Source organism: Salvelinus alpinus, chromosome 8 (assembly GCF_045679555.1).
Source record: "Salvelinus alpinus chromosome 8, SLU_Salpinus.1, whole genome shotgun sequence".
NCBI lineage: Eukaryota > Metazoa > Chordata > Actinopteri > Salmoniformes > Salmonidae > Salvelinus > Salvelinus alpinus.
Window position 1 is genome coordinate 6,881,631 of NC_092093.1, and position 22,118 is coordinate 6,903,748.

Below are 22,118 nucleotides of genomic sequence, written 5' to 3' on the forward strand. Positions count from 1 at the left end.
TTTCGTGTAAAAATCGTCTGTCCTCGGTTGCAACACTCCCTACTGAGTTCCAAACTGCCTCTGGAAGCAACATCGGCACATTAACTGTTTGTCGGGAGCTTCATGAAATGGGTTTCCATGGCCGTGCAGCCGCACACAAGCCAAAGATCACCGTCCGCAATGCCAAGCGTCAGCTGGAGTGGTGTAAACCTCGCCGCCATTGGACTCGAGTGATGAATCACGCTTCACCATCTGGCAGTCCAAAGGACAAATCTGGGTTTGTTAGATACCAGGAGAACGCTACCTGCCCCAATGCATGGTGCCAACTGTGAAGTTTGGTGGAGGAATAATGGTCTGGGACTATTTTTCATAGTTCAGGCTAGGCCCCTTAGTTCCGGTGAAGGGAAATCTTAACGCTACAGCATACAATGACATTCTAGACGATTCTGTGCTTCCAACTTTGTTGCAACAGTTTGGGGGAAGGTCCTTTCCTGTTTCAGCATGACAATGCCCCTGTGCACAAAGCGAGGTCCATACAGAAATGGTTTGTTGAGATCGGTGTTGAAGAACTTGACTGGCCTGCTCAGAGCCCTGACCTCAACCCCCGTCGAACAACTTTGGGATGAATTGGAACACCGACTGCGAGCCAGGCCTAATCACCCAACATTAGTGCCCGACCTCAGTAATGCTCTTGTGGCTTAATGGGTGCAAATCCCTCCCAGAAGAGGGAATAAGGCTGTTCTAGCTGCAAAGAGGGGGAACCAACTCCAAATGAATGCCCATGATTGTGGAATGAGATGTTGGATGAGCAGGTGTCCACATACTTTTGGTAATGTAGTGTATCTCAGACTGCCACTCTAAGCTATTGTACACCATTGCATAATATGGAAACCATTACTATGGAAACCAATAATATGGAAACCATGTCCTTTTCAGGATCACTTAATGTCAGAACCCAGTTCACACCAAGTAAAACATACATCATGTATCATCTTTGTCCTTCAATAAAATGAATTAACTGTTACGAGACACAAGACTTAGCTTAGCGCCAGAGTTTCTCTTTCTCTCTGCTCCCGGAGGACCTGAGCCCTAGGACCATGCCTCAGGACTACCTGGCCTGATGACTCCTTGCTGTCCCCAGTCCACCTGGCTGTGCTGCTGCTCCAGTTTCAACTGTTCTATCTGTGGCTATGAAACCCTGACCTGTTCACTGGACGTGCTACCTTGTCCCGGACCTGCTGTTTTCGACTCTCTCTAGCGCACCTGCTCTCTCTAATTTTGAATGATCGGCTATGAAAAGCCAACTGACATTTACTCCTGAGGTGCTGGCCTGTTGCACCCTCGACAACCACTGTGATTATTATTATTATTTGACCCTGCTGGTCATCTATGAACGTTTGCACATCTTGGCCATGTTAGAAGGATTACTTTATCCTATCCTAGGTATTCCTTAAAGAGGTGGGGTTTCAGGTGTCTCCGGAAGGTGGTGATTGACTCCGCTGACCTGGCGTCGTGAGGGAGTTTGTTCCACCATTGGGGTGCCAGAGCAGCGAACAGTTTTGACTGGGCTGAGCGGGAACTGTACTTCCTCAGAGGTAGGGAGGCGAGCAGGCCTTAGTTAATAACAGTAATAACAGTTAGTAATAACAGGTGTTAGTTCTGTTTTTGTCTTTTTATATTTTATTACATAAATAGATGTACTAAAGGGTCACCCACAACAACTAGGGCAGGATTTCAACACGGACAGCAAGCAAAATTTGAATACCACTGCAATTTCGTATGCCACCGTAAGAGGTCGCTGTTGACCACACTAGGCGCCGTGTGACGTCACGAATTTAACTTGAAATGCCCTAAAAATCGTCTCTTCTCTCGCCGGGTGCAGTGGCGTGCGCCTGTAATCCAAGTTGCTGGGAGGCTTAGGCTGGCGGATCGTTTGAGCTCAGGAGTTCTGAGCTCCAGTGGACTATGCCGATCGGGTGTCCGCACTAAGTTCGGTATCGATATGGTGCTCCTGGGGGAGCCCGGGACCACCAGGTCGTCTAAGGAGGGGTGCACCGGCCCAGGTCGGAAACGGAGCAGGCCAAAGCCCCCGTGCCGCTCAGTAGTGGGATCGCGCCTGTGAATAGACGCTGTAGTGCAGCCTGAGCAATACAGCGGGACCCAGTCTTTTTTAGTTATTTTTTCTTCCAAACATCTTTATGAATCTTTTGGTTTGCATATGTAACAGAAATATGCAAACGATACACTTGTATCGTGAAGAAACCCACAGAGCAGACGTCAATGTATAATATCCATTGAAAGTACATGGAAACAACGTTGATTCAACCAGTGACAACAATTTATAACGATAATGTTAATTTATTTGCTTCATTTTCGGCCGTTTCTCTGATTTAGCCACGATGTGACAAACATTGAGGCTGCCTCCTGCTGGTGCTCCGGCGTAACTACAACTATCTTTCTGAAAACTTCATCGAGAGTTCCAGTAGTGGGCGCTGTTCTGGCTTCATACTGGTAAGCAATATCATTGTAAATAATTTATTTTCTTCTTTGAAATAACATTCTGTAAATTCTATTAAATTACAATGAAGTCTGAAACAAAACATTTTGAAACTTCCATCAAATCAAACAAAATGTCAAATCAAAAATATTCTTACATCAGCTGATATATCAAATCATACTATAAACTCATTGGTTTCACAAATCATTGAAAAGACTAAAACAAACCAAATGCAATCCATTGCATAAACCTTTTTTAATTTTATTTATTATGATTAGCATTTTCTGTACACTGATTACAGTTCGTGGTCCTCGGGGTGGTAGAGTTCACTCATCAGCCGGTAGATGTAAGAGGGAGCGTTGCCGCCGATGTTAGAGATGAACAGAGTGATGAGTTCAGGAGGAACGTAGTCAAACACGGGGCAGTGCACGTTCACCTTGGATAGAATCTCTCCTACAGAGACAAACGTATAAAGAGTCAGATGAGAGAAAAACATTATTTGATTTTTTTAAATCAGTCATTGCTAGCTTTTACACAGACAAGCGTTGACACTTTGGCTAAGAGTCTCAAGAGTATAAAACATGAAATAGGTTCTCAATTAAAGTACTACCTGCTGTGAAGGGAAGCACCTCATGTGGGGAGACAAACTTATGGAATGTGTCCTCTTCATTGGGGAACTGAGAACAGGAAAACAACTATTTCCCTCATTCAATGATAAGGAGCTTTCAGGTGAAAAAAGGGCTCACTGACATCCATCTCCATCCAGAACGTGTTCATGTTCATACTGAATATCAAATCAAATTTATATAGCCCTTCTTACATCAGCTGATATCTCAAAGTGCTTATACAGAAACCCAGCCTAAAACCCCAAACAGCAAGCAATGCAGATGTAGAAGCACGGTGACTAGGGGGGAGGGGGGGTCTCCCTAGAAAAGGCCAGAATATGGTTGTGAATACCTGAGGCGAGAGCTTGAACATGGGAGCACAGATGATGAGCGGAGTAGAGTGGTGCCTGGCTGCTAGAGCTACAGAGTGGGCTCCATTGACCGCCCTGAGCCCGCCATTGGCTAGAACTGTCTGTGTGCCGATGATGACCTGGAAAACACCACATCTGGTCCATTAACAGTAGTCAAGCTTTCAATAGTTTAGTAAGAGCCTGTTCTAAAATAAGCAACATCACAGTAAAAATAAAAATGTAAAAATCGAACTCACCTTATTCACTCGGGACATCACTGCAAATATGGCAGCATCTGCTATTACAGTGGTCTCGATGCCCGCTTTGGAGAGACCTGTAGCCATTTCATGACCCTTGGGAGAGGGACATTACTGTAGCATATTAAATAATGAAATATTATGGAGAGAATTCATTAATTAAATAGATGTGTGCTTCCTTTAGCACTACTGTATATACATATAAATAGATAGAAGGATGATGGATGGATAGAGGGAGGGATGATAGAAGGAGGCAGGGAGGGATGATGGATGGATAGAGGGAGGCAGGGAGGGATGATAGAGGGAGGGAGGGATGATGGATGGATAGAGGCATACAGGGAGAGAGGGATAGATAGGGATGGAGGTATAGTTGGATGGTGGGATGGTGGGAGCGAATGAGGGATGAAAGGATGGCATATACCTGGCAGAAGGGGGCACACTCGGCCACGATGACGTGGAACTTGCGTTTCCTCGCTGCGTCTTTGAGGAAGGCCTCGACGGTACGTGAGCGGCCGACAGTCATGATGACCTCGTTAGAGTGGATGTGTTCCAAGGCCTGCATGGCGATGTTGTCTGTGGTGCCATCTGGGAGAGGAGGACGACAAGAAGGAGAATATAACAGTAAGCTCAGTGCTGCTTGACCAAGGATAATATTCTCATAGGATCTTTAGGAATAAGCAGTGTACAGATGAAAAGCACTAGAGAACAGGGGGGGGGGGCTGAAAGGGGACTTCAGCTAATGCCGACTACGTCCTCCAGATGACAGAGATCCTCCAGATGATACAGGGATCCTCCAGATGATACAGAGATCCTCCAGATGATACAGGGATCCTCCAGATGATACAGAGATCCTCCAGATGGTACAGAGATCCTCCAGATGATACAGATCCTCCAGATGACAGAGATTCTCCAGATGATACAGAGATCCTCCAGATGATACAGATCCTCCAGATGACAGAGATCCTCCAGATGATACAGAGATCCTCCAGATGATACAGAGATCCTCCAGATGATACAGAGATACAGTCTGAGATGTTATTTTCCTTATGCTTCAGTTAAGCGACATGATTATATCTCCCTCACTAACTTTAAGCATCAGCTGTCAGAGCAGCTTACAGATCATTGCACTTGTACATAGTCCATCTGTAAATAGCCCACCCAACTACCTCATCCCCATATTGTTATTTATTTTTTTGCTCCTTTGCACCCCAGTATCTGTACTAGCACATTTATCTTCTGCACATCTGTCACTCCAGTGTTTATTTGCTAAATTGTAATTATTTCGCCACTACGGCCTATTTACTGCCTTACCTCCCTAATCTTACTACATTTGCACACACTGTATATAGAATTTTTCTACTGTATTATTGACTGTATGTTTTGTTTATTCCATGTGTAACTCTGTATTGTTGTTTGTGTCGCACTGCTTTGCTTTATCTTGGCCAGGTCGCAGTTGTAAATGAGAACCTGTTCTCAACTAGCCTACCTGGTTAAATAAAGGTGAAATATAAAATAAATGAAAAAGCTTAAAAAGCTGCTGGAAAGTATTTGATAACGGTTGGTGTTAATGTGTGTGTGCTATCAGTGAGACTCTTACCTAGCTCTGTGAGGAGTTCATTGATGGCCTCTATGACGTTGGCTTTGAGATGAACAAACTGTTGTCTGAAGTTCTCCTCACTCAGCCCCCCCGACGTCAGCAGCTTGTGGAGGGACTCCTGCTGCTCGGTCTCCTCACTGCTACCACGGGACCTGAGGAAACAAAAAAACATTGTTGACATGAGAAGAGAGTGACAAGCTGGGTATATTTCATTGAAATGATCGTAGAACAACAAGACATTGTACAGATGGTAGCTTTAACATGAGTAGAGTGGCAACAGAGAGATGTTCAACAAGTCCATCTCTATTACATAATTAACCAGATTCTGTTTTAGCTAAAGTTCCACTCGTTGTACTCCACGGCATATGCTCAAAAAGATGTTTAGCATGACAGGGTTGGTAAGGAGTGGAACAATAGCTAAACAGATTGGTACCCAGACTAGCCTATGATATGGCCAACCATAACAAGCGTATCAGACACCAGATGAACAATGTTGATTACAAAGCGTCAGCCTGTTCTTTGAAGGAATATTCCCCAGACTCCCCCCATCTCTCTCACCTGGCATACTCCTCCCTGATGATCTTGAGCACGCGCCGTACCATGTTGCCCACCGTGGTCTCGGACGGTTGGGCGGCCGTCATTCTCCTTCCCTCGTTGCGAATGATCTCCATCAGGTCGCCTGTTATGACATACAAGAGGATTTCTTTGTCATACATCATTCCTAGTCAGTGAATAGAGAAATAGTAATGGTGTCTTTTTGTAGGAACCCACTCTGCCGTGGTTCGTTGGACAAACATATGGGGGAAATTATTTGCGTTTTTTTTTTTAGGGGTTTTGGATAAAATGCTGAAAATAAAGTCTGTGGTAAACACAAGCTTAGGATATCTTATCTTGTTATATGAGAATCTTCATCAGCGAAAGTCACTTTTTGTGAATTTTGAAGAATTTATGTAATGATTAAAAAAACTCAAAGCACATAAAGGCTTCATAATTCATAAAGGTCATGTTAACTGACTGGCATTATCGCATAGAACAAAATGTATAAGAGCTCCTAAGCCTGTGTTAACCTCAGACCTTATTTTCGGCATTTATTATTAATTCCTCATTCATTTTTCCCTATAGGGAAGGCTGAACGAGCCAGAGATAACTTATTTCCGGGTTTTAGGACGACAAACTGGCGAGCTCTATTATCAAAGACTTTTAGAAATAACCTAAGATAGACCGCAGCCTGTCGTTTCCAATGGGAGCAAATTAAATCATAGTGGTCAGAACAAGCAAGGAGATAGTGAGCTCCTATTGGCGCGTTCTGGCATTTATTTGCATATTTCCGTTAGGTAACGCCTTCTATGTGAAGTGCGTGTGTCCAATAACTCAATTCGCCCTTGCTCTCCTAAACAATGCCATTTTTTAAAACTTTGGCAAAGGTTAAAGTAAAAAAAAATGCAATCCACTTTGTTTGTTATAGATTCTAGTTTTGGAAACAGAAAACTGTATAGAGTTCAAATGTTTAACGATGAGAAAATTAGCAGAATCTCGGCCAAAATCCATTTCGCGCCATCTTCTCCCACTGGACTTCCTGTCATCACCATATTTGGTAGTGAGTAGAAACGTCAACCGGATGCTTCACATTTATAAATCCGGTGAAATATATGTCTAATTGTTCTATCTGTGCTATTATGTTCAGACATAGCGCGGTCACACCATTGACCAGTTTCAAAATTACATCAGCTTCTCGTGGTAGTTCAGATTTTGACAGCTGGCTAAAGTTACTATCGTCTAATAGCGGATAAAAAGTTGGTCACAAATGCTAAATGTAATTTACAAAAACACTTACAGCTAGCTTGAGAACTAGAAAACTATTAATCTAGCCATCGAATAAACTAGCTAGAGTTCTGCTGTTATAACGTATACCTGCGCTGCTCCATCGTGCTTGGGCTGTTATTCTCCGAAGCAAATATGTGGTTTCTCTGGCCATTTCCCCCGACCCTCGGAGGGGTCCTGTCCCACTGCCTCCCCGCTTCAAATCGGCAAGAAAAGCCTCGATTCGTTCCGTAAGATCTGTTTCCTTGTCTGCCCCAGGCATATTGTTTTCTAAATTTACTTGCTAGATGCTGTATAAAAAACAATTTGGTGTTGTCACACATTTACTTAAGAGGGAAATTGAACCGGAACTACATTGCGCGTGAAGGAAGGTGCTTCCGGGTCATTATATTAGTCCAACGCTGATTGGACCAAATTATTAGAAACGCACATCTTGCAATATTTTCATAGATTTCATAATTTATTCATAATCATTTTATTAGGTAGACAGTAACAGGTAGACAATACTAGTGTAACCTTTATAAAATTATATATATGATCCACTTATAAAGATGCCATAATGACAAAGATTTTTAGAGCCAAGCAGGAGCTAGTGAGATCCTGTTGGTGCCTTAGGGAACTCCTCTGTGAAGCGCTTGTGCAGTAACTCAATTCGCCCATGCACTCTTTCTAAACAATGCTCTTTGTAGAAACGTTGGCAAAGTCTACAAAATGCGCTCCACTGTTACATATTTTAGTTTTGGAAACAAAGATATATGGAATTAAAATGTTTAATCGATGAGAACATGTAGAATGTCGGCCAAAACCCACTGCCGGACACTTGGCTTCCTCTCGTCACCAGATTTGGTAGTGAGTGGAAACGCCAATTGGATTTTTCACATTTATACATCCGGTGAAATATTTGGCTCATTGTTCTGTGATAACGCTGCGTGAATGTCCTTTGGTCATCCCATCACAAAATCTCAAGCAACATTTTTTTTGTAAATCCATCCAATATTTTTATTGAATAAAAGCCTAAACACAAACCTTTTCCAAATTGATATCAATCAACATAGAAATCATTGACTGAAAAACATAGCAAATGTTAACTGTTAAATGTATGTACCCCACATAATTGGTTATTGCAGTAGCTTTAATAACAGTGACAAAAAATTGTTGGAATATCTTTTAACCAACTCCAAACCCTCATGTAACTCAGACCCCATAATTATCTCCGAAAGAATGTTGGATGGATCTTGAAAGCCTGGTCGCAGATCAGTTTGTACTCTCACTAACTCCATTGCCGTCCTTGTCACGCCAAACCTGACAAGGAGTTGCCATGATTGGACCAAAGAGAGTGGCAACTCAGGCTAGGATCTTGGATGTAAGTGTTGTAATTTGAAATCGATCCCCAAAATCAATAAGCAATAGCCTGGTCCCAGATCTGTTTGTGTTGTCTTGCTTTGCCAACTCCCATTGACACTGTTGTCAAACAAACAGATCTGGGACCAGGCTAAAGAAGCAAATAATTTCCCCTGAAATTGCAGTAAAAATAAAAAATACACTAGCCTACTCAAATGGAATACATCCAAGGAAGAGTTAGGATATTTTCCATGTTACTACAAAACTACCACCGATGCAAAGTTGGCATGTAAAATGGCAGTACAATCCTACTATCCTGATGTTGATGATAGTATAACATGTCTGCCATTTTTTAAGTAATAAGGTTTGACATGAATTTGTGAGTCAGGTTCTAATAGGCAGATTCAAGGGTTCTCGAAAGAGGAATTCATACAGGGGACCACTACTTGGCTTAAAACACATTCAGATGGCAATGTAGATGTGTGGCTGTTATCTTTTGTACATCTTTAAGATAAAATAAAAACTTAAGAACTAGCAACAAGTGTATTGCTAGAAATTACCTAGTTTTCAAAATGATATTTTTTCTGCGTTAAATTACAGCCTATTCCTTAAATAGTGCACTACTTTTGACCAAGGCCCAATGCACTTTTATATGGAATAGGGTGCCATTTAAGACAACCAACCATTCATTCCCTGATAACTTATGAAACCCTCTCCCCTAAAATACCTGCCCTGCGATAGCATTTTACAAAATCAAAACAAACTAAAAGACACTGTCAAATTTAGTTACCAAAACATGTATTCAAATTAATTAACCGACAAAGCACACAAGTTCAGTGGTTGCCATAGTTTCTCTTTTGAGTTATACCACATTCCACCTGCTGTTCATCGAAGGCTTCACTTAAAAAGGACAATATAAAGGGACATCTCAAATGGCACCCTATTGCAATACTTTGACCAGAGTCCTATGGGACCTGCTCAAAAGTAGTGCACTATATAGGGAATAGGGTGCCATTGGCGACATACAGCACACTATAGCTCGCTTGGCATGGCCAAGACTTTGTACAACAATATAAAGGGCCATAGACATTCTCTCAAAAGGGGGCAACCATTCATCCCAACAAAATAAAACATAACTCCAAATCAAACTGTACACATTAAATGACAATCTGAGAAATGTAAATAACACATGGAACATTCTCGCTCTCTTTGAAGATAAATCTGTGTATATTCTACATTTCTACCTTTAAAAAAAAAAAAAAGATATTTCACTCTGCTGAATGAGCCCCAGGTGTATATAGTTTTCAGAGAATAGGCTACCCCTTTGTGCCCTCTCACACCACCGAAACTAGTAGAGAGTTCTGCTCAACCCTTTGTTTTGTCATTATTGGATAGGTCCGAAACGGTGCCCTGGTTATGCCCTGTATAGTGAACTACTTTTGACCAGAGTCTACGGGCCTTCGGCAAAAACTTCAGCCTATGGGGCTCTGGTCAAAAGTAGTTCACTATACAGGGTGCCATTTCGGACAAAGCCATAGTTTTTGCTGAAGCTAGTCCGATGAGGGTGAAGGTTGATCGGGTAGCATTGGCTGCTCCTCCTGGGTGTAGTGGTGATGCCTCTCTACTCAATCAGCTTCTTGGCCTTGAAGAAGCGTCGCAGGTAGAAGACCTGCCAGGTGGCCAGGCCAATCAGACAGCACATAGAGAAGATACTGAAGTACAGGACGCGTGTGTTGGTGGACTCTGGAAGAAGGAGAACAGAGGTAGAAATATTGACGATAGTGAAAATTACCCCTCATAGCCTGGTTCCTCTCTAGGTTTCTTCATAGGTTTTGGCCTTTCTAGGGAGTTTTTCCCTAGTCACCGTGCTTCTACACCTGCATTGCTTGCTGTTTGGGGTTTTAGGCTGGGTTTCTGTACAGCACTTTGAGATATCAGCTGATGTACGAAGGGCTATATAAATAAATTTGATTTCAGTAATGTAATGTAAAAAGATATGTGTTGACGATGAGCTACGACTATGCATTAGAATAATCACATATATAACTTGAAATTCTGCATAAAACATGTATTGATGGTCAAGGGGAAGATTTCTCAAATGGACGGACTGAGAAGTTCACAATCACACAACACAGGTCCATGTCGGACTAGTAAACGGAACTACTACTATCAGTACTGTGCTCTTCTTACCGTTGGTATCTCTCATCTCCTCCTCCCTCCTCTTCATGTAGGCAAAGTCATTGACGATGGACTCTGATAGGTCCTCCAGTCGCCTTAGCTCCACCTCCAGGGGCTTCAGCTTCTCCACTTTGGCGATCTGAGTGGACGAGAGAGCCGCCAATCAAAAAAAAACTATGCAGGTTGGTGTTTATTGGATTTAAGATCTCAACTTGTTCCGGTGGATAGTGCAGCAGGAAAGGGATGAACATTTATAAATAAGGACATTTTAGATAGAAGCTTGGACTGTGTCTCAGTTTGTCCAGTAGGTGTCACTCTCGAGCTATGCAGTAGCAGTGCCAGTTTTCCTAGTAGTTCAACATGAACAGGAACACAGTGCAATCGGTCTGGTATGCAGAACGCTTTATCCCTCCTCTCTCTAGTTTTACAGAATTTCTCTTCCCATAAGCTACAGCTAAAACATATAAACTCAGCAACAACAAAAAAGAAACGTCTTCACTGTCAACTGTGTTTATTTTCAGCAAACTTAACATGTGTAAATATTTGTATGAACATAACAAGATTCAACAACTGAGACATAAACTGAACAAGTTTCACAGACATGTGACTAACATAAATTGAATAATGTGTCCATGAACAAAGGGGGGGGGGGGTCAAAATCAAAACTAACAGTCAGTATCTGGTGTGGCCACCAGCTGCATTAAGTACTGCAGTGCATCTCCTCCTCATGGACTGCACCAGATTTGCCAGTTCTTGCTGTGAGATGTTACCCCACTCTTCCACCAAGGCACCTGCAAGTTCCTGGACATTTCTGGGGGGAATGTCCCTAGCCCTCACCCTCCGATCCAACAGGTCCCAGACGTGCTCCATGGGATTGAGATCCGGGCTCTTCGCTGGCCATGGCAGAACACTGACATTCCTGTCTTGCAGGAAATCATGCACAGAATGAGCAGTATGGCTGGTGGCATTGTTATGCTGGAGGGTCATGTCAGGATGATCCTGCAGGAAGGGTACCACATGAGGGAGGAGGATGTCTTCCCTGTAACGCACAGCGTTGAGATTGCCTGCAATGACAACAAACTTAGTCCGATGATGCTGTGACACACCGCCCCAGACCATGACGGACCCTCCACATCGATCCCGCTCCAGAGTACAGGCCTCGGTGTAACGCTCATTCCTTCGACGATAAACGCGAAAACCGACCATCACCCCTGGTGAGACAAAACCGTGACTCGTCAGTGAAGAGCATTTTTACCAGTCCTGTCTGGTCCAGCGACGGTGGGTTTGTGCCCATAGGCGACGTTGTTGCCGGTGATGTCTGGTGAGGACCTGTCTTACAACAGGCCTACAAGCCCTCAGTCCAGCCTCTCTCAGCCTACTGCGGACAGTCTGAGCACTGATGGAGGGATTGTGCGTTCCTGGTGTAACTCGGGCAGTTGTTGTTGCCATCCTGTACCTGTCCCGCAGGTGTGATGTTCGCATGTACCTATCCTGTGCAGGTGTTGTCACACGTGGTCTGCCACTGCGAGGACGATCAGCTGTCCGTCCTGTCTCCCTGTAGCGCTGTCTTAGGCGTCTCACATTACGGACATTGCAATTTATTGCCCTGGCCACATCTGCAGTCTTCATGCCTCCTTGCAGCATGCCTAAGGCACGTTCACGCAGATGAGCAGGGACCCTGGGCATCTTTCTTTTGGTGTGTTTCAGAGTCAGTAGAAAGGCCTATTTAGTGTCCTAAGTTTTCATAACTGACCTTAATTGCCTACCGTCTGTAAGCTGTTAGTGTATTAACGACTGTTCCACAGGTGCATGTTCATTAATTGTTTATGGTTCATTGGACAAGCATGGGAAACAGTGTTAAAACCCTTTACAATGAAGATCTGTGAAGTTATTTGGATTGTAACGAATTATCTTTGAAAGACAGAGTTCCTGAAAAAGGGACGTTTATTTTTTGCTAAGTTTATAAATAAATTGGATCAAGACAATATTAAAAATCAGGGTTTTGGCTAGGGGATAGGGCAGTTTCAAATATATATACGAATAATGTCATAAGCTGGAAAATCACATTTCTCAACCAAGTAAATCAAATGAATAACTTTGTACCGACGCCACATTCCATTGGAAATTATGTACTTCTGGTGTACCAAAACGCAATGGAAATTATGTACTTCCTGTACCAAAACACAATGACGTTGTCGGTCTGATCGAGGCGTAAGAATAAAAGAGAACAAGTGAAATCAAGCTGACCAGACGGACCAGGTGACCAGACGGACCAGGTGACCAGACGGACCAGGTGACCAGATGGACCAGACGGACCAGGTGACCAGACGGACCAGGTGACCAGACGGACCAGACAGACGTCACAGTAGCAGGCCATTGCTTTGGTTACAGACAAGACAGGGATTCTAGCCAACTTGCACTTCCTGGTTTCCTTTCCAACTAGGCTCTACTCTAACACAACACGTTGGCGTTACGTAGCTAAGTACGCACGTACTGTACAGTATTCACCCACATAGGCATGCCCACATTAACACAGACACCAGTAGCTGGCCTAGTCCTCCAACCCACGCATGAGCTTCGGGCTCAATCAGTATGTGTGGGGTGTGGGTAGAGTGGATTATCAATTCACAATACAAGTCAGTAGAACAGTGTGTGCAGTGTTAACTCTAGTGTCTTCAGAAAGTATTCACAACCCTTGACTTTTCTTTACAAGGTTTTCCAATGCCTTGTAAAGAAGGGCACCTATTGGTAGATGGGTAAAAAGAAAGCATACATTGAATATCCCTTTGAGCATGGTGAAGTTAATTACACTTTGGATGGTGTATCAATACACCCAGTCACTACAAAGATACAGGCGTCCTTCCTAACTCAGTTACCAGAGAGGAAGGAAACCGCTCAGGGATTTCACCATAAGGCCAATGGTGACTTTAAAACAGTTATAGAGTTTAATGGCTGTGATAGGAGAAAACTGAGGATGGATCAACAACATTGTAGTTACTCCTTAATACTAACCTAAATGACAGAGTGAAAAGAAGGACGCCTGTACAGAATATAAATATTCCAAAACATGCAATAAGGCACTAAAATAATACTGCAAAAAATGTGGCAAAGGAATTACCTTTATGACCTAAATACAAAGTGTTATGTTTGGGGCAAATCTATATTTTCAAACATGGTGGTGGCTGCATCATTTCATGGGTATGCATGTCATCGTTAAGGACTAGGGAGGTTTTTTTTGTTGAAAAAAGGAACGGAATAGAGCTAAGCACAGGAAAAATCCTAGAGGAAAACTTGGTTCAGTCTGCTTTCCACCAGACACTGGGAGATGAATTCACCTTTCAGCAGGACAATGAACTAAAACACAAAGCCAAATCTACAATGGAGTGGTTAACCAAGAAGACAATGAATATTCCCGAGTGGCTGACAGAGCATCAAATTAAGTCTTTTTTTTGGTCCACCAGCCACTGTGGGAAGTAGATTATTATTCTTTTTAATCTACCAGCCACTCAGATTTTTTTTACCAGACAAAATATTTTTTGCCCACTAAAATTACACCGACAAAACACACAAAAACAGAGGAACATGCTTTATAATGTTTCTAAAACAATATATGTATTACTAGTAAGAAGTAATGTGGTATATTGTTTAATTTCATCTTTTGTGACCTGGGTCTTTTAACCCCCCCCCCCCAAAAAAACACCTGCCCCTTTAAGGTTACCGTGGTAACGTGACTCCAGTCATGTTTGTACCTGTGAGATTGAGTTTGACTAGTTGAAACGCCGTCTCTTCTCTAGCAGTTGAAACTCAAACATAGAAAAACAATCTAGCTTGTGAACAAAATAATGTAAATAGCCAATAAACACAAGGACAAAGTCTCACTTTCGTTTCAAGTAAATTAAACCTATTTTTTATGCCTGTGCGCAGCGCTTCTAAAAGTCAATTTTCCACTCAGCTCTTCAGGTGTGCACAGCTCCCAGCCAGGCAGAGCTGCAGCACGAGGTGGAATAGGCTATATAGGATTCCTACATCTTTTGACTTTGGGCGATTGACATACCAGCTATGAAACAAAACAGCGGAAATACTTTGAAAACAGCTACCGCAGCATTTATGTTACTATAAATGTGATATGATTTTTTTTTTTTTTTCACAAATGCAAGTGAAACGCTCACACAGCGGAGCTCTCACTTCCCACCAACAAGGCTGGTGAAATAGACTTCTTAGCCGCCAATGCCAAAATCTACCCACATCAATTTAAGCACTGGTGGCCGAGTTACGGTTTTGACTTAAATCTACTTGAAAATCTACTGCAAGACTTGAAAATGGCTGTCTAGCAATGATCAACAACCATCTTCTTGACAGAGCTTGAATAATTTTTTATAATGTGCAAATATTGTACACTCCAGGTGTGCAAAGCTCTTAGATAAGTACCCAGAAAGACTCACAGCTGTAATCGCTACCAAAGGTGATTCTAAAATGTATTGACTCAGGGGTGTGAATATTTATGTAAATTAGGTATTTCTGTATTTTCATTTTCAATACATTTCCCCCCCCCTAAAAAAAACTTTAAAAAATTGTAACAATTTCTAATTTTGTCATTATGGGGTATTGTGTGTAGATGGATGAGAATTTAATTTAATACATTTTGAATTCCGGCTGTAACAACAAAATGTGAAATAAGTCAATAGGTTTGAATACTTTCTGAAGGGCCAACACACCTTGTTCTAATACTAGCCCAGTGACTCAATCATCATAACAATCAATGGAAGCCCCATGACATGACATTACCTTTTTTTCTCCTTCATTTTTTAGATTGTCTAGTTTTTATTTTTGGTGGTTGTTAGTTCTCAAAGATGATCTCATAAATATATTGTATATCTCCATTAACTTTTTTGACGTACTTTATATCCGTTTACATGAGCTAGGTTTACATCCAAATGACAACACATTTTTCATGCAAATATTCTAAAAATCTGCATTAAAAACAATGAGCATTTTCCAACCATGTTGTTTCCATTAAACTGACTTTTTGCGGATAAAAAAAACTGTGCGTGATGACAGTGCACATAAAAATAACTTTAGTGATTCAATTCTTAATTTTTTTAAAACAAGTTAAATGGGTTTCCATCTAATTTAACTCTACTGCATTATATAGCGAATGTGCCCACTCTGGCCTTGGCATGTGCGCTCCAGCCAACAGCTTCGCTGATACAGTGCGGGTAAACTACCTACAGTACATGAGATTATTATGGACACAAGAACTAGATCATTTTTATTTGTCAAAACGGCAGCCAACCATCGATCATCACCAGAATAAGACCCTCGATCATCACCGTGCACTTTCACCACCTTGTGAAATTCATCATCATTTATTTAATCTGTAATCTAATAAACTGCATGCCTTTCCCCGAGTCGTAGTGGGAGGACCACACACCATGTCATCGCGTAACTCCAAGTTTACTTCAATATTCGTTATTATATCAATATTTGCGCATAAAGACGTTTCCACCGCCATTTCACTCAGAATAAATTTTAGACAAAAAAAAAAAAATCCCACCTTGTCGAACATATATATTGTTTTGTTGAAATGTGGAATGTTTACAGTGAAATTTGCTGTATCCATCAGGCCCGTCGTGGCATTTTTATCCGACGTACTTAACTCGCATTTAAAAAAATTGAAAGGAAACCTGGTTACTGAAAACGTTCTGCCATCCCCAAAATTATTTATACTTTTTTTTTTTTTGTGGCGGCACCTTACATGAAATATTTTGTCCCTGAAAATCTGATGAAATGCTTCCTAAGTCCCTACCAAAATGTTGGCACCAAATTAACAAGTCATACTATTCCAGCCCAGTGTACAGAGGGGCTTCTTTAAACAATTTCAACTATCATTTAACATTTCCGAGACAATGGGCCTGCAAAGCAAATAAGCAATCCCTTTGTGGTGCAAGAGTGTACGTGCATTTCAGTTTCACTTTGAAGCAGTACCAGCGACTCACCTCTTCATAGTTCTTGGCCTCCACTCCGTGCTTCATGTCCAGATTAAGCAGCTGGTCGGGGATCCTCCCAGTTCCTGGGTGACAGAACACACACGTCATTTTCAAGGCATGGATGGCTTTACTCAGCTCATTCAATAACAGCAAGCAATAATACAAGTTGGAAGGACTCCTTCCAGGTCACATGGACCGTGTTCGGCTGGACACAATGTTTTGTTTCATTCACATAGAAATATGCTATGTAGAACAAACAATGTTTTGTTTCATTCAGATAGAAATATGCTATGTAGAACAAACAATGTTCCCATTTCTATCTGAAACAGAGTTTGGGTCCTGAATGTGACCCAGCTATAAACCTATCCCGTCCTAACTTATCCCCTGCTGCTTCATTCACTTATTGGTTGCTGACTGACTGGCCTCCATTAAGTGTTTAAACAGAGTAGTGTTCTGTGGGGTTTTGCTAGGTTTAGCGTGCTAAAATAACTATAAACTAGAAGGATTTTACATTAATTAAAGTTTGAGCTACTGACACATGTAGGCCTGACAATTTGTCTTTGTTCTCAGGAGTAACAAGTTCTCATAGCCTAACCATGGGGCCACAGCCTGAAATATGTGTGTGTATGCAACATTGTACAAGGGCATAAGATATGAACAGCAGTGTGAAATGTGTGTGTGTTATAATGTGCAACAAAGTGTGGCTAGTGTGAGGTTCTGAATTATGCACTATAACCCAATACTATAACACATGTGATTGAATATTAGCAACTGTTGGCCTGGGAGCCTGGGTGTCTGTGTGTGTGTGCTGGAAGTAACAGTTAGCTCCAGATAAGTGTGCTGGGAAGCTGTGGTTAGCCTTGAGCGAGAACAGTGGGCTTTGTATACAGGTGCAAGTAGCTCAGACAATATTGCAGAGCTGTCTGACCTCAGTCTCTGGGGTGAAGGAGCGTAATCTACACAGCAACAGCGTCGGGACAACACATGCGTTAAGGGGCCAGGACTGGCTTAAAGCGCCAACACCAACGATAGGCTGGGTGAGTCTAAACCACGCCCAGTCTCTACTCTGACAGGCCGGCTCGGAAGCGGGAACTATCTCTGTCATGAGTATATATTATAATATCTTTGTCAGTAACAAGTGTCTTCTCTGTTTTCATCCTGCGTGATGTTACAGTGAACCCGTATATACGGAAATTGCATTTGCCATTTATTAACTTTTGAATTAAACAATTATTTTAATCAAGTTCAGTTGTGTTATTGTTCCTATCTCAGTTGAACCTTACGCAGCCCTAACAGTTCTCAGAACCATGACCCAAATGTTGCATGTGCTGACCAGCGAAAGCCTGAAATCCAGAACAGATGGGTACCCACTACTTGTGGTGTAATGCAGTTAAGCTATCAATTGCATTGAACAATGCCTGCTCCTTGCAAACATCTAGGTTAAGGATTACCATCACTTTAAGTACCACAAAATACATACTATTCACTTTGACTTACCCATGGGCGATTTGCTCTCAAAGCACACTTCAAACATGTCATAATCCTCTGTCGTGAAAGCAAACTTCCCTTTCGTTGCACTTTCCTTTGAGTATAGGATGTGTCCCGACGAGTCTGTGATCTAACGTTAAACACAGATGATAATACAACAACATAAAAAGGCATAAAATACAACACGTGTATTGACAGCTGGTGCATGAGTGTTGCAACGGGCAATGTTTACCCAATGGCGTGTAATAAAAACTCTCTCACACAACATCAGCTAACTTTGTCCATGTAGTAGGCAAATTATAGACTTGTATGATTATGATTTGTATGAGTTGTCAAGTCTTATTCTAACCCTACATTCACTTTGTTGACATCACCGTCATGAGCAAGATTCTACAGCATGCTAACATCGCTAGCTAACTTAGTAGCTACACGTATCACAAAGTGGATGGGGGAGTTAAGACTGACGTGTAACATCCTGAATGAGTTTTCACCAACTCAACTGATACTAAACATTGAAATAAAATAGTTAAGTTTAAATTCCTTTACGTATGTAATATTATACACACTTCGTTTGATAAAATGTACAATTCTGCTATTTCAATCAAAACCATTTAAAAGCGCAAGAACCAGGAAAGACCTGTCACAGGCCCAACCAGGCTAACGTTAGCTACCACGCTAACATTAGTTAGCAAGATAACAGCAGCTGTCAACAAGACTTTTAGCTAGCCAGCTGTTATGAATAGCAATTTATATGAATACGGTTGCATTTCCACGTATTGTTTTAAAGTCACTTCTCATCAGAAAATGATATGACCAAACTGCGTTTGGGCCTTCACTGTTAACAGTTAGTAGCTAGTTAGTTTAGCTTAGCCGTCAGTACCGTATTGCCAGCAGCATCAAACTCACCTTCAGGTTGGTTTTTGTGTTGGACTGGTCGCTGATTTCATACTCCCCCGTGACGAGCACGTCTTTGTGGATCTCTTCCCGTAAACATTTCCTTGAATTTACCGGTAAAAAGAACGAAATTGATAATACCGATTCAATGAAAACCGGTAAAAGCAGCAGGGTAGCGAACCGAGCCATGGCTACTAGCCGAAACAAACATGCGCAACCGCTAGCAAACTACTGCAGCTTGGCTTAAAGAACTCGCTCTACGCCTCGGATCTCTCCATAGCGCCGCAACCGTAAAGGAGGTCTGTAAGAGACCAAATGGATGGATGTTTCCACTAGTTACTACAGCCACTAAGTCAAAATTGGTTACATCTTAAGAATGTATTCAAGGATGGAGTTAGGCATGAGGTTATAAATGTGGTTAAGGGTAGGGTTCATGTCAGGCTCAGGTTTAAATCATATTTTAAAAAGATAACTTGTAGAAATTGGGTTTAAGACTTTGTGGCTGTAGTAACTAGTGACGACCGTGGCTGAACGGATGGATGGATCGATAGACAGATAGATTACACAAGGACCTAACCAGACAATTCAGTAAGTGTTTAATCCTCAACAGCGTTATGTAACAGGCCATATCACATTCACAGTTACTGGGGTATTCTGAAGATCCCAAAAACTATTATTTTCTCGTCAGCAGCAGCAGCTCAGGGATGAACCAATTCGGTTTGATGGAGTTTATTCGTTTCCAGGGAAACCTTCACTTCCGGATCCCCTCGAGAGAACACATCACTCCACTCAGGATGCTTCTCAGATGGCACCCTATGCTCTATTCAGTGCACTACCCCCCGCTTAGTACGTCAAACAACCCCTCTGAATGTCACTCTCCCTGACAGTTTTCTGAAGTGCCATTAACCCACATGTTTGATGTTATTTAACCACTATTTATTTAGGTTAGTCTCACTGACTGGGATCCAATCTATTACCACAATAGATCTGGATTGGGACCAATTCCATTTCAATTCCAGACAATTCAGAAAGAAAACCAAATTACAAATTCCCAACATTTCCTAAATGAAAATCATTGAAGAAAATTGGAATTTCAGTGTACTTCCTTCGCCCATCCCCTGTGTATTTATACCCGTGTTCTCTGTTTGTCTGTTGCCAGTTCGTTCTTGTTCGTTAAAACCTACCAGTCTTTGTTTTCCTGCTCCTGCCTGTTTTCCTGCTCCTGGTTTCCAGTCCTTCCCGGTTTTGACTGTTCTGCCTTCCCTGACCCTGAGACTGCCCGCCGTTTTGTACCTTACCTCACCGTTCTGGATTATTGACCCCTGCCTGCCCTGACCTGTCGTTTGCCCGCCCCTGTTGTTGTAATAAACTCTTGTTACTTCTACACCGTCTGTATCTGGGTCTTATCTAAATGTGATAGTGTGTGTAGCATGAATGAGTGATTGAGTGTGTGCTAAGGTGCAGAGAATCAGAGCAGGTGGTCAGTCCAGTTCAACTGTTCAGCAGTCTGATGACTTGTAGATAGAAACTGTCTCTGAGCCTGTTGGTGTCAGACCTCATGCTCCGATACCATCTGCCTGGCAGTAAAGGAGTGAACGGCTGGAGGGTGTGGGGTCCCTGATGATGCTGTGTTCCTTCCTAAGGCACCGTTTCGAGTAGATGTCCTGGATGATGTCCTGGACTTCCGGCGCCGAAAAGAGATGGCCGCCTCGCTTCGCGTTCCTTGGAAAATATGCAGTATTTTGTTTTTTTATGTGTTATTTCTTACATCGGTACCCCAGGTAATCTTAGGTTTCATTACATACAGTCGGGAGGAACTACTGAATATACGATTAACGTCAACTCATCATCGTTCCTACCAGGAATATGACTTTCCCGAAACGGATCCAGTGTTTTGCCTTCCACCCAATACAATGGATCTGATCCCAGCCGGCGACCCTGTGCGACGCCGTAAAAGGGGCAAACGAGGCGGTCTCGTGGTCAGGCTTCGGAGACGGGCACATCGCGCTCCACTCCCTAGCATACTACTCGCCAATGTCCAGTCTCTTGACAATAAGGTTGATGAAATCCGAGCACGGGTAGCATTCCAGAGAGACATCAGGGATTGCAACGTGCTCTGCTTCACGGAAACATGGCTAACTCAAGAGACGCTAACGGAGTCGGTGCAGCCAGCTGGTTTCTTCATGCATCGCGCCGACAGAAACAAACATCTTTCTGGTAAGAAGAGGGGCGGGGGGGTATGCCTTATGATTAACGAGACGTGGTGTGATCATCATAACAACACACAGGAACTCAAGTCATTCTGTTCACCTGATCTAGAACTCCTCACAATCAAATGTCGACCGCATTATCTACCAAGGGAATTCTCTTCAATCATAATCACAGCCGTATATATTCCCCCCCAAGCAGACACATCGATGGCCCTGAACGAACTTTATCTGACTCTTTGTAAACTGGAAACCACACACCCTGAGGCTGCATTCATCGTAGCTGGGGATTTTAACAAGGCTAATCTAAAAACAAAACTCCCTAAATTCTATCAGCATATCGATTGTGCTACCAGGGCTGGAAAAACCCTAGATCATTGTTATACTAATTTCCGCGACGCATATAAGGCCCTCCCCCGCCCCCCTTTCGGAAAAGCTGACCACGACTCCATTTTGTTGATTCCAGCCTACAAACAGAAACTAAAACAACAAGCTCCCGCGCTCAGGTCTGTTCAACGCTGGTCCGACCAATCTGAATCCACGCTTCAAGACTGCTTCGATCACGCGGATTGGAATATGTTCCGCATTGCGTCCAACAACAATATTGACGAATATGCTGATTCGGTGAGCGAGTTCATTAGGAAGTGCATTGACGATGTCGTACCCACAGCAACGATTAAAACATTCCCAAACCAGAAACCGTGGATTGACGGCAGCATTCGCGTGAAACTGAAAGCGCGAACCACTGCTTTTAACCAGGGCAAGGTGACCGGAAGCATGACCGAATACAAACAGTGTAGCTATTCTCTCCGCAAGGCAATCAAACAGGCTAAGTCCCAGTACAGAGACAAAATCGAGTCGCAATTCAACAGCTCAGACACAAGAGGTATGTGGCAGGGTCTACAGTCAATCACGGA

At 42.6% G+C, this 22,118-nt stretch overlaps 2 protein-coding genes across 2 annotated transcripts; both read right to left on the reverse strand.

The window, feature by feature from the left end:
* Positions 1-2,712: 2,712 nt before the first annotated feature.
* Positions 2,713-7,485, reverse strand: LOC139582475 (translation initiation factor eIF2B subunit beta-like). The gene is made up of 8 exons (XM_071412518.1): positions 7,197-7,485; positions 5,844-5,964; positions 5,286-5,437; positions 4,110-4,273; positions 3,689-3,784; positions 3,434-3,571; positions 3,087-3,153; positions 2,713-2,929 (listed from the first exon to the last, which is right to left on the reverse strand). The coding sequence occupies exons 1-8, from the start codon at positions 7,366-7,368 to the stop codon at positions 2,772-2,774; spliced, it is 1,068 nt and encodes a 355-aa protein (XP_071268619.1). The 5' UTR covers positions 7,369-7,485; the 3' UTR covers positions 2,713-2,771.
* A 593-nt stretch (positions 7,486-8,078) lies between these two features.
* Positions 8,079-19,341, reverse strand: LOC139582476 (transmembrane emp24 domain-containing protein 10-like). Its single transcript, XM_071412519.1, has 5 exons — positions 19,007-19,341; positions 18,110-18,230; positions 16,622-16,695; positions 10,638-10,764; positions 8,079-10,190 (listed from the first exon to the last, which is right to left on the reverse strand). Exons 1-5 carry the CDS (start codon positions 19,181-19,183, stop codon positions 10,069-10,071), a joined length of 621 nt encoding a protein of 206 aa, XP_071268620.1. The 5' UTR covers positions 19,184-19,341; the 3' UTR covers positions 8,079-10,068.
* Positions 19,342-22,118: the final 2,777 nt, after the last annotated feature.

Excerpts from the sequence above, each read along its gene's own strand:
- LOC139582475 (XM_071412518.1), bottom strand. The coding sequence starts at position 7,368 with ATGCCTGGGGCAGACAAGGAAACAGATCTTACGGAACGAATCGAGGCT. Across the intron at positions 4,274-5,285 it reads TGAACTCCTCACAGAGCTAG|ATGGCACCACAGACAACATC; the intron begins GTAAGAGTCTCA and ends CTCCTCTCCCAG. Across the intron at positions 2,930-3,086 it reads GGTGCTTCCCTTCACAGCAG|GAGAGATTCTATCCAAGGTG; the intron begins GTAGTACTTTAA and ends TTGTCTCTGTAG.
- LOC139582476 (XM_071412519.1), bottom strand. The coding sequence starts at position 19,183 with ATGGCTCGGTTCGCTACCCTGCTGCTTTTACCGGTTTTCATTGAATCG. Across the intron at positions 16,696-18,109 it reads TGAGAGCAAATCGCCCATGG|GAACTGGGAGGATCCCCGAC; the intron begins GTAAGTCAAAGT and ends TCTGTCACCCAG. Across the intron at positions 10,191-10,637 it reads GGAGATGAGAGATACCAACG|AGTCCACCAACACACGCGTC; the intron begins GTAAGAAGAGCA and ends TCCTTCTTCCAG.